This window comes from Varanus komodoensis, unplaced genomic scaffold, assembly GCF_004798865.1.
Source record: "Varanus komodoensis strain SLA01 unplaced genomic scaffold, ASM479886v1 scaffold13_3, whole genome shotgun sequence".
Lineage (NCBI taxonomy): Eukaryota > Metazoa > Chordata > Lepidosauria > Squamata > Varanidae > Varanus > Varanus komodoensis.
The window spans coordinates 14,556,151-14,569,448 of NW_025335409.1; the positions used below are offsets into that span (position 1 = coordinate 14,556,151).

General features: G+C 38.3%; 1 protein-coding gene across 2 annotated transcripts in view; it reads right to left on the reverse strand.

Moving 5' to 3' along the window:
• COG5 (component of oligomeric golgi complex 5) overlaps positions 1–13,298 on the reverse strand; it is a 164,811-nt gene that overhangs the window by 61,611 nt on the left and 89,902 nt on the right. For both annotated transcript variants that reach the window (XM_044423287.1, XM_044423288.1), the window contains exon 8: positions 1,279–1,444. In XM_044423287.1, the coding sequence (XP_044279222.1) occupies positions 1,279–1,444 (166 nt within the window). The remainder of the gene's footprint in view (positions 1–1,278; positions 1,445–13,298) is intronic.

Sequence of the window (13,298 nt, forward strand, 5' to 3'; positions counted from 1 at the left end):
GCAGGTTACTAGCTCTATGCAGTTTTTCAAAGACTCATATGATTAGCATAATGGGAAGGCAGACTGGAGGCAGACTTGTTGGACCCACCCATTCCACTATATCTCCACCATGCTCCCTGCTCTGACTGGGGAGCTATTTCTAACTTGCATGAAGCCCTCATGAGGACAGCAGATACCCCACTATTCTCTGCTAACATCTATAGGAGCCTTCCTCAACCTTGGGTCCTACATGTGATTTGAACTTCAATGCCCATCAGCCTTAGGTGGCATGGCCAGTGGTCAGGCATGCTGGAAGTGGTAGGCCAAAACATCTGGAGGGTGCCTGGTTGGGGAAGGTGGATCCTGAGTGCAGTGGCTAGGCGACAGGGACAGCAAGCACATCCCACTCTATTCACATTTATGTAAGACAGAAACGAACACTGAATAGGGTTATTATACTTCTACCTAAGCTATCTCCCAAGGATGCTGTGATGATAAAATGGGACTGGTCCTATAAAATTGGCCTAAGTATCTTGGTGCATGAATAAGATAGAGGTATAATTAAAAATATAATTAGTAACTCCCCCATCAAAAACGGTTGTCTTGCATAAATGTCAGCATATAGTCAAGAACTTCAGCAATAGACTTTTGTGTGAGTTAAGCAAGCTTAATTATGGAAATGTCCTAAAATACATCAATAACCCAACTTTATATTGCATTCAAAAACTTGCACAAAGAGTGGCCCAAACCCTTATGTTACAACTCCAAGCACAGGAGTTATTCTCTTTCCCTGATCGAGATGTCATATTGTTTGAAAAAGGGCAGCACAAGGTTAAAAAACTTTCCAAAGAGCAACATAATGCAATGTATCATGTTAGCTAGAATAGGAGGCACAAGTCAAACTACTATCAATGCAAGTCCAATGTGCTGCTGCACTTCCCAAGACTTCTATTTCTGAAGAAGGAACTTGCTTCTGCTAACATTCTGCTGTTAGTAAATAGGGTACACCAGCTGTTGACATGGCTTGAAATTTCAGTCAAAGAAAAACATCATGCTGAAACATTAAGTGAAACACATTTGAGTTAAGAATGACCTGGAAATAGGCCAACTCATTTACCTCAATGTGACTTTTCCACATTGCAATTTGCATCACATAAAGAGAAAACAGCTTACCCTACAGTCAAGTGTGATGAAGATTAATTAGAAATATGCAGAACTGTGCTATAACCCAATTAGGAGGATATTGTGTTAAACTACCAGGCACTGTTCTTTTACTATAGTAAAAAAAAAACACAGTACCTCTAACCACTGTGTGAGAGGGCTGAGTCAAAACCTTAATATCCAAGGCATTGTTGATGTTCTCCTCCAAACTCATGCAATATCCATCCAGAACATTGGCAATTGTGACTTTCAAAGTTCCAAGATTATAGAAAACTTGAAGAGCGGTGCCTACTTGAGTTGGATTCTAGATGTGGGAAAGAAAAAAGGCAGCAAATGGAGCAAGTATTGGTTAAATTTTAACTATGGAACAACTTGGTCATCAGTGAACTATATTTCAATATTTGTATGTTTCACTTATTCTGCTTCATTTTGTTCATATCAAGTTTATAGAATTGTTCACTGCTCAAAAGAGTTTTCGTCTAACTAATCAGCCTCTACTACAAAAAGTATTCACTAAAGAGTTACATTTAAATATATTTGCAGATGATCAAACCACAATATAAAAGTCCATTTCTGAAAAGCATTTAGATGACTACTGGACACAGTAGCTAAAATATTGGACTGGGACCTGGGAGATCTGAGTTCTAGTCCCCATACATAAAGGAGCTCACTGGTGGCTTTTGGCTAGTCACGGACTCTCAGCTTATGGAGGAGAATTATGTAAGTCACCTTGCATTTCCTTTAAAAGGAAAATGGTGGGATATAAATGTAATATAATTAGAGTAACAAAAGGATCCCTGCCAAGTTGCATAAATGTTAGTCCCATTGCAATAAACTACTTGGAAACAAAAGAAATGACTTCCTGTTTGTATTTTCCTAAGGCCTTTCTCCTCTATTTTTCTCTATGGAAAAAATGTAACTCTGGGGAACAGTGTGGGTAGAGGAATGAGGAATTCTTGTGTAGGATTAAGATAAAGATTTTAATGTAAACAATCTACAGACATAGAGAACAACTTTTGTATATACGGGAGAGTTCAAAGTTTCCAATGTTCTTACAAAGTTTGATTTGATGGCATATATTTTGCTAATTGATAATATTAGGGTTGTATTAGACTGTTTCTATAAAACACTTAATTTCATTCCCCACAAAGTTGGTGTGTCCAGTGGTGTGTTGCTGTGTACTTTTCTTTAGTACTTCCCAAATGCAAATAACCAAGACATATGTGCTTAGACAGCATAAGGTGCAACAAGGTTGTCTCTCTCATTCTCTCACTCTTTTTTGTATTCAGTATATTTGCACTTTTACACTCTACTAAAATAGAGTGGTTCTTACTTCTGAATGAACATGCTTCAGATTCTTTTATATAAACTGTCTTGAAATGGTTGTTGCCCTAAAAGCTGGTCTGGAAAAATATATAAAACTGCTTAACATGTCTTAGATACATCAAAAAATAGAAGTTTACACACTAACTTATAAATTAGCATTTTATATTAAAGCACTGAAATCAGTTTAGGTTTGATAAGAATGCAACTACTACATAGTAGTACATCTCTAGAACAATATGCAAGTAACTTATTCAGCCCCAAAGCTACAAGCAAACATTTAAAGATGCCAATTTTTAAATACACCCAGCATTTCAAAGTTTCCCATCTTTAAAATAAACAGCAGTGTTAATATTTTGTTTCTCATTTCCTGTAGCAGTAGTACACCAGCCAAAATAAAGCTTCAGTTAATAAACAAGTGAGCCCAGTATTTAACATGAAAAGTTATATCTAAAGATATAGAAAGTGTATCTCACATTTAACTATAACAGTATTTAATTCCCATATAAATTAAAAATACAAACCAGCAACAGTTAAAACCATAACATGGACATCTTACTATTTTTCATTTTCATTTTTTTAAGTATCTAGGATATGAAATGAAATGCAGAACAAAACATCCAAGTCCTTAAGACTTATTTAAAGCAGAGAGGAAGCCAGGCATACCTCTCAGTGAATGGCACTTCATAAGGATAAGGCCACCACAGAAAAATCTCTGTCACTTCTGCTCTCCAAGTTATAGGTACTTGTGGTGGGCATGTGAGCAGGCTCAGGTAGATTCACACAAGTGCAGGTAGTTCACTTGAGCTGTCTGAAGGCTTTTAAGGCATTAAAGGTAATATCCACACTTTCAATTGGGCCTCAAAGCACAGTAAGAACCAGCACACGCCTGGCACAGAATCTGATCACCCAGGTCCTATCTGATCTAAAGCTACAGAGAGCAGGCTTCATACCACTTGACGAAGTCCTGGTGGACAATATTACATGGGAAAATTTGTGGCAGTAAGAGTTGTAAGCCAGGAGCATCACCTCAGAGTAAGCCTTAAGATGGCTTTTTGCCCCTTGTTGCATTCTCTGAATATTAGTGCATACCATCGATATAGCCCTGCAATTGGGTCAAGGATGCCTCGGAGCATACATGGTGATGGTCTGTCCATCTCCTCATTTGAAGCAAAGACCAGGACCACAGCAGAACTGCAAGCTACAAGTGCAGGAAACTCCGCAGGAGATCTCAGGAAGTATTATGCTAATGGGCAGGTTTTAAATAGACAGATATAGATTCACCTGCTCCTGCTGATTGAATTGCTGAACTTGGTTCACAAAGCCTACTTCACAGGGTTGTTGTGGGGATACAATGGAGATGAGGGCCATGTGACCATGTAAGTCTTCTTGCAAGAGGAAAAATGAGAGGATATAAATGTAATGAGGATGAAATAAAATGATCAGTTGGGCACACTTAATCAGATAATGGTCTATGAAAATGGAGCTATATTATTATTATTATTATTATTATTATTATTATTATTATTATTATTACATTTCTATGCCGCCCCTTGCCGAAACCTCGGGGCGGCTTACAACACGATAAAATACATTGAAATACAATAGCACATAATAAATTACCATTAAATACAAAAATACAAAAAATACATTGATTTACAAATATAAGATTAAAATTATCAGTATAAATTAAGTAAATAAAAATATAGGAGGAGATAGAGAAGGAAGAAGAAGCTGCCCTGGCCAGATCATATGTTTTAACAATTAAAATGATGTTTAAATAAAAAGGTCTTTACCTGGCGCCAAAAAACCAGTAACGACGGTGCCAGGCGGACCTCTTTGGGGAGTGAATTCCATAGGTTGGGTGCCACCGCAGAGAAAGCCCTCCTCCGAGTACTTACTCTCCTAATTTCTTTCATGGAGGGTTCCCGGAGAAGGGACTCTCCCGCAGATCTCAAAGGGCGGTCGGGCATATACAGACGTAAGCGCTCGTTCAGGTAGCCAGGACCCAAGCCGTTTAGGGCTTTATAGGTCATAATCAACACCTTGAATTGGGCCCGGGCTTCAATGGGAAGCCAGTGAAGCTGACGGAGGACTGGAGTCATGTGAGCATAACGCCCCGTCCCCGTCAGCAACCTGGCAGCTCTATTTTGCACCAATTGAAGTGTTCGGACTGTCTTCAGGGGAAGCCCCACGTAAAGCGTGTTACAGAAGTTTCTAAGCTTTCCTACCAGAAATCACACTCCACTACAAGAAACGAAGTTGAATGATGGGCAGCCTCTCTTGTCCTGAACTTAGCCAGACAGTGCAATCAGTTTCCAGAGAAACGCTTGGAAGGTAGCAACAAAAAAGAGGGTCTTCTCAGCAATGCTCCCCCGAATACAGAATGCTTTCCTCATGCCATCACTGTCTCCTTTTCGGTGACAGGTTAAGATTGTCCTCTGCTCCCAAGATGGGGATGGCATATGAAGAAGAATTATGTCAGTAGTTTTTAAGAGGTTCAGTACCTTACTATAAAATATTTTAGCTGTTTAAATTGTTGCCTATCAGGCATTTTATATTATGTATGTTATGTTTTTCTTATCTCTAACTGTGATTTGTATTTTTTCTGTGAAATCCCCAGAGAGCTTTGGCTATTGGACGGTATAGAAATGAAATTAAATGAAATAAATAGAACTCCTGGCAGGTGTATTGAGCTACATATTAAGAGAGACAGAACCACAGTTATCATAGCAGCCATGAACTCTTGAGTTGCTGCAGACATGGGGTGCATTAAAAGGATTACTAAAAGCAGATGTAACCTTTCAGTGTTCTTTATATACTCTGTCAAATAGGTAAATTAAAACAGGTGAATTTCTCCCCTCTTCCCTCCCATTCCACTCATTCTTATTTGCATTAATTATTTGAGTAAAGACATACTCCCAGAACTATTACTATGAAATACAAAGATGTAATCTTGCATATATGCCATAAATTTAAGCAAGGTCCTTCTGCTTCAATATGCAATTACTCCAAATTTAATGAGTAGCCTCCGCAGAAAACAAGCTAGAGAACCTATTGGTCTAAAGGGGAGTATGCATAGAAGAAATAAATAAAATCAGATTATTAAAAAAATGCTTCCCTTACAGGACTTCAAGCTTCACTGGGTACAGTTTTGACCCTGCTATACACAGATGTCGTCTATTCATGCTGTGTGTATATTCCAAGCTCACCTAATTTCATTATTTCTGAACCTGTTAAGAATCAAACAGTCAGTAGTACAAAACATACATGGAATTGCAAAGACTGGGAAAAATAATTTAACATGAGTGATCTTATTAGGAAGGGGATCAGTTTTAACAAATATTAACCTTATTTTTTAAATGAGCTAGAGAAATATAAGGGTGGCAGATTACATACTTGTAACAAACTACACAGGATTATAAATACGTACAGGGTCTAGTCTTCATATCCAAGTAAATTAGCAGAACAGCATATAGTTTTCATTTTTAGATATGATATGATATAACTCAATTAAATATTAATACTTTGTTGTTATTTCCTGGAGACTGGGCAGAATTTGAGGTTGTGTCTTGATGAGTGGCTGGAGCCGTAAGAATCAACCAGCTGTATAAATAGCCATGTTACTGCTTAACATCAAAATGTACTGCATCCTGATGCTTCTGAAACAGACCTAAGATTTCATATTTGGTTGGCTGGTTGGACCCTACTAGAAATGATCCCTGTCACCAAATACATCATTGCAGTGTCATTCAAAGTTGTAACAAAGTAACGGAATGACTGAAGGTGAATCATGCAGACAGCATCTTAAATGCAGTTCTGACTGTGCAAATCTAGGCATATAATGTCTAGCAGGACACTCTTGGTATATTTATGCTGTCTTGATTGGAGAGATGAGACAGGGTATAAATGAATTAGTTAGGATGGTAAATCAGCATGAAGCACAGTGGTCAGACCTGCAAGATGCCTACTAATTATACTTCTCTGTGGGATTGGCGCAAGGCGCACTAATACAAATTTGATTCCTTTGAACATGCAGCTGCATATTTAAATTTGTATTCTATGCAATGCTAAGATGATTACACAAACTTGCTTTCATGAATAAGCTGAAAAAAGTTCATCTATCCATAAATAGATACTACTTGTGTTAATACAGCCATTGCACTTGTAAGTTTTAGATTCAAGGGATCTTCTTTTAATACTCTCTAAAGCAATAGCTATCTCTGAATTATATCTCTTTGAGTAGCTCTTGTTCTTGATGTCCTTTGGGCAACCTGCCATGGCAATGCAGATTAACCCCTGGGGAAAAATGAGTAGGACCAGGACATGGAATAAATAGGTATTTAAACATTACTGATCAAGGTTCCCAATTAAAAATGATGTGCTGAATAAAAGGAGGAGAACTAGATGTTTAAATAACAATAATAGATTTAAAAAAATCAATGGTGCTATTTTTAATACATGTTTAATGTGCCATGATTAGACAAGAGAGACCTACTCACATATTTTGAAGGTAGGGGAAAAGGGAAACGAGTGAGCTGTCATAAAAATAGGAAAATAAAATGAAATCCTCTTTGAAATGACAATAAAAGCAACTCCCTAAAGATGAGAATTGGAATGTGATATTTGTTACACAGCATGGGAAAGCAGACTAGCATCTGCAAATGTTCAGTTATCCACTCACTAAATCCTTATTTATAATTTTGCATTTATGACTCACAGACAACTACTAACTCAGTCATACAAACCATGGCTCTCCATTTAATGTGGTGGTTTGGGTGAAACAGGATGAAGAATCTCACTAACACTAAAAGAAAAGCACATTGCAAAAAGAGGCAATGTTCATTTATTTAGACTTCAGTACCTATGTAACCAACTTATAGAGGATAAAACTTCCTTTCTGTTGATGAATTTGCATTTACAGTTTTTTTGCAGTGCAACTGAAAGCAGATATTAGACTGTATGATTGTATAAGCTGTTCTCAATTCATTACATAAGAACATAAGAAGCACTGTACTAGATCAGATCAAAGGCCATCTTTGCAGCAGCAAAGCAGGTTCTTCTGCGAAGTCCAGAAGCAAGACATGCAGGCAACAGGGAGTACTACCAGTACTCTGTCCCTGGTAGTAGAGGTGATATACTAATAGCAACTGATAGACACATCTTTCATTTATTTGTCTAAACCCTTTTTAAACAAGGTTAGTGGTCATCACTCCATCTTACAGCAGTCAATCTGTAACTCTCACTGTGTGAAGAAGTACTTCCATTTATCTGTCCTGAATCTCCTATAATTTTGATTCACTGGATGATCCCTGATTCTAGTATCATGAGAAGAAAAGTTCTTCCTATTTGTATTTTGTGCTCCATGCATCACATGTGTGCCCCCTTACCCAAGAATCCCACACATTCCAATTTATGACTTGTTCCAGCCTCTTGATAATTTTCTTTGCCTTTTGCTGCACATTTTCCAGCTTCTCAATCTTTTTTTGAGGTACAGTAACCAAAAATGTAGAAAGCATTCAAAGTGTTGTCAGACCACAAATTGTATTTATTTGTTTTAAATTTCTTATATACCATCTAATTATTGTAAAATCTCAAGACAGTTTACATAGAAAGACAAACCGTTTAACCGTATATTAAACCGTTATTACTAATGGTTTATACTATAAACCGTTAGTTAAAAACTCCTAAGTGCAAGGGCATTTGTGATATTGGCATTTTTATTTTAAATTCCTTTCCTAATGATCCCTGACATGGAATAAGGCTTTTTCACAGAAGCTGCATGCTGAGCTGGCATTTTAATTGAACCACCCACTATAATCCCAAGATTCTTTTCTTGATCAGTGACTGCCTGTTCAGTCCTCATGAGCATATTCATGAAGGGAGGATTGCCCCAGTCCATGCACATCATTTTACACTTGCTTAAACTGAACTATGTTTCCCATTTTAATGCCAGTTCACCAGATCCTGAGATACCCCTTTGAAGCTCTTGGTTAACTCTTAATCTCCCAAAATAATTTGGTGCCATCAGCATAGTTGGTCACCTCATTGCTCACTCCTAACTCCAAATCATTCAGGAGCAAGTTAAAAAAAACCAACAACAGTTCCTTGGAAGACCCCACTATCTACGTCTCTCCACTGAAAGAACTAATGATTCCTACTTTTTGATTTCTGGTCTTTAACTAGGCACTGAACCATAAGAGGATCTCTCTTCTTATCTCATGATTGCTAAGCTTGCTCTGAGATATTTGGCATGGGACTTTGTTGAAAATCATTTGATGTCCAAGTAAACAATGTTTCCTGGTTTGTCAGTGTTTCTCACATACCTGTTGATGCATTTGAAAGAACTCTAAAGGTTAGTGTAGATGCCCCCAAACTGATGGTATTCAGACATTTTGTTCAGTGATGAGAAGTCAGAGAGATGTTTACAAGCCAAAATATAACAGAACACTATCACCTCAAACATGCAACATATGGAAGGAACCAGGTTGGGGAAGGCTGAGATAGTGTTACCTTTGGAGAGGCCATGCCAATTTCTTCAGCAGGACTTTTGCTGCTATGTGCTTGCTGATTTTTTCTTTAATAACATTTTTCAAAAAGCAAAGACATTAAGCTGTGCAGTCTAATTTCCTGGATAACATCTAGAACCCTTTTTAAACATTTCTGTTATGTTGGACACTTTCCACTCATCTGGTATAAAGGACATATGCCATATAATTGTCAGAAGAGATCAGCAATTCCACATTTGAGTTCTTTAAGGATGGATCCTGGTGATTTGTTAGCTTTCAGCTTGTGAGTAAGTTCTAAAACATCATCTGTCGTCACCAGTATTTGTCTTGGTTCCTTAGCAGAGTTCCCTCTGTTCCTCAGATCTACATTGTGCAATGCCAGCTGATATTCCCAGCCTAATTGGTGCAATGAAGATACTTGGTGACCAAGACTGCTATAAACCTGGTTTCTGACTTTATTTTAAATGATGACGATGCATTTTAAAACAATGTATTGTGCAAACCTACAGAAATTACAAAAATACATATAGAAAATTTTGCAGTTGAAGTTCTTAGTTACTACAAATGGCAGAGTCTGTCTGCTGAGTCCACATTACTTCAAGGATATGCCTTTAAGAGAAAGATATTAATTCAATGTACTCTGAGTTAACAAAAGTACTGGTTCACTGCAGTACACACTGCACACAATCAAATAGTCCAGCAAACCTGAATGGATAAACTGCTATAAATGCAATGAAAAATCACTTTTCAAGTGCAGTGCTAGGTGCATACTCAAAGTCATAAAAGCCCACCCACTTTCTCAGGAAACAAAATGTAAGGTCAGTGAAAAAAAATAAATATATGAAGCTGTCACATCCCAGGTCAGTTCATTGGTTCATCCAGCCCAGTACTGTCTAGCACTTGGCAGCTATCCAGGGTCTCTCTTGGGGTCTTCTGCCACCCAGCTTATCAGAGATTTTTACTTGGGAATGCCAAGAGTGAACTTGGGACTGGGTCACTGCATAACACTTGTCTTCCAGCTGACCTGTGATATTACAACTTGGGAACAAAACTTGAACAAACTGAGGGATATAGGAAATCAAAGCACTATTTTAACAATTGTGAACCACTGTTCAGATTTTCCATGCTTTGAATGTGAGCCAGTTAAACAATTTTGGAAAGATGACATGATGTACCTAAGATTATTTCCGATACTAAATTCATGGATCACAGGGCCTTGGGCACTGTTGCCATGGCTGATAAAAGTGGCGTGAATTCCAAGCCCAACTTGGAACATGCCATATGGGTAATTTAACATATGTTAAAAAAAGAACTGTTATCAAGTTTTATACCCACTCAGTACCTTCCTATTCCTTTCCTCCTTCTCTAACTCAACAAGCCAGAGTTGATGCTGGAAATCTGGCAAGCGGTATTACTTTTTTAAACAGCTCATGATTCCATTTGGTTTAAAATGCTGTTGTTGTGACAGGTTGCTGTGGTACTTTCTTGCAATAGTCGCTGCTTTCGCCTTCTCCATTTCTATTTTAAAAAATGTAACTTGTAGCAGCAGCAGCAGCAACAACAACAACAGAGCAGGCTAATTAAACTGTGTGGCAGACTGCTACGGGAGCACAGTAAAATTGGCCAGGAATGGAAAGACAACCCTTCCAAAAATGCCAAAGTGAGTTGTTCACACACAGTCCACTCCTCTTCTATTGTAATTGATAAAGCACTGAAAATTTTTTGATGCCCCAGCAGATTTCCCCCATGTTTTTAAGAGTCTGGTAACAGACCCCAAGCATAGCAGAACTTTCACTGGAACAAGGATGACTGCATTTGGTTTGGACAAAGAGAAATCTGGCATATGTAATATACTGTGCAATGATTTATATGGTCTGGGGGGGAAATAACCACTTATGATGATGTTTATTACTGATGGATACAATCCTGAACATTTATGACTCAGACACTCAGATATTTATGGATCTTTAAAAATATATATCTTTACAGAGGACCATAGCCTTTTCTGTTTTATTTTATTAGATGGTTTATAAGGGGAAGAACTGTAAATATTGCAAATAATTATTCACCACCATCATCATAATTTTAGGCAACACCCCCTTTGTTTGGTAATATAAACATCACATCTTCTGTTTTCTGAGGTTACCTTTACATACCTTCAATGCATAAAATACTGGAAAGGTATAGTGGAATGAATGACTGGTAGCTTCAGCCCATGACATAATAGATTTGTAATGGACTTGTTAGGTTGTAAAGCACAAAAAATGCTTTGCTAACTTATAGCTCAAACTTACAGAGTCACCTAACAGAAGAAAGGAAGGATGTAAATTGTAATGCAGGTCTATGTTCCATTCAGAAGAACTTCAGCACTGGAGGATCAGAAGCAAACCACAGGCTCCCACTCCCCCTTGTGCTCATGCATTGTTTTTGATTTATTCATTATCATTTATTTGACCACAAACTTATTTAATTTACATTTCAAAATATTCACCGCAGGGGCAAATCACCTCTTCCTTGGGCTGCCACTCAGAATGTTATACTTTATGTCTCCCACCCTCCTTGCCTCATATATGCGGGTGGGGGGGGGGCATAATAAGCAAGGCATTTCCTACAGGTCAAAAGGTCTTCACTGGCTGGTAACAGGAAAGGTTCCCACCAGAACTGTGGTCCTGTGTTGTTCAGGGCTTTACAGGCTAATAACAGGAGCAGACAGTACAGTGTTTTAAGGAAAGGAGCTAGGAGTTCTTGAATGTCTCCAATGGAAGCCCATATAGAACACACTGCAGCGCTCTATGAGATACATTACCATGAACAACTAAAGCCACATTATCTTGATCCAGGAACAGCTGTGGTTAGCAGATCAGCTGGAGCTAGGAGAAAGTGCCTTTTGCCATTGCAGCCTCTTGGGCCCTTAGTGAAAAATGGAATCCAGCAACATACACAGCATGTGTACCTGTTCCTTCAGTGGGACACCTACTACACTGAGATCTGGCCATCGACATAATTCCTAGAACTGAGAAACCCTGACTCATGTCATCTCCAACTTTACTGGCCTTCATCCAGGCCATCACTGCCTTCAGCTACTGGTTCAGCACCTGCTCAGTTCTCTACCACATGTATTCTAGTTTCCTGTTTCACTGTCCAAAGTTCCTCAGAATACTAAAGAAGATGATGAGCTCCCAAAAAGCAGGTACAGCAAGTAGGAATGATCATGTTGATAATCTTGTTCATTTTTTTCCAATCTGTAACAAGATCAGAACCTGAATGGGAATGCCTGCCAAGCTGACCAAAAAACACTCCACCAGAGTATGCAGAAATCCTTCTGTTCTAAAAGCTTTCAAGGGTGAACCTCTTAAATGTGATCAAAGTACATATACATTTTCATGTGGAATTAGTGATAATCACTCTCTTAGCTAGCAAAAGGAATCAGCTTGGCTCATTTCTAAGCTTATGTTCTCTTCTTCTTGGATAAACTAATGATTCCTTCTTGGATAATTTAATGATGACTAGTTCTAAACAAACTATCTCAAGAAAACCTGCATCTACACACATGAAGTTAAACAGAGTATTACTACCATATTTGATCTGAATATAAACCTGCATTTGCCAATTGCTCTAGACTTTTCTCTAGAAAAGCAAGGGTTTCAATAATGATTCCATTATTCACAGTTTTGTTTGTTTTTTGTTTTTTTTGGGGGCAAGAATTCCCAGTTCGGAAAACTCTGCCCCCAACATTCCCCTACTGAGTAAGGGTGGTACAAACACAACTCTCTCCTGTTGGACACATCCTCATGACACAGAGGATAATGGCTCCACCCAGAGATGGAACAACAGTGGCTCTGATGCAAGTGCCAATGGGGCATAGATGTCAGGAGCAAAGAACTGAATGCTGCCTCTCTTCTGGGGAAAAAAGAAGCTATTACCAGTGTAGAGCTATGAGGATCTTTTGGGTCTTACAAGGACAAGCATACAGAATTTCTGTTAAATTACTGTCTCCTATAAGGCCTACAGACATCCCAGCATTCAGCTTTGCAAACAGGTACTATTCTGTGCAGAGAGACACGTCTGCTTGTCTCCAGGGGAGCCCACTTTCTTCCATCACACCATTTTTTTAAATTGCCAAGAAAAGTTGTGGCAGCATTTATCAGATTTGGAGACATACTTGAAATATATCTAGCGGTGAAGGATATGAAGAAGTAATACATTTTTGATGTCCAGGGAATATGTAGTCAGATAGCTGATGTGCTCATGCCAAAGAATGTTTTCCTTCTGACAGATTGTTTGAAGTGTAAAGTCAGAGCAGGTGGGGGAAGCGGGAAACAATAT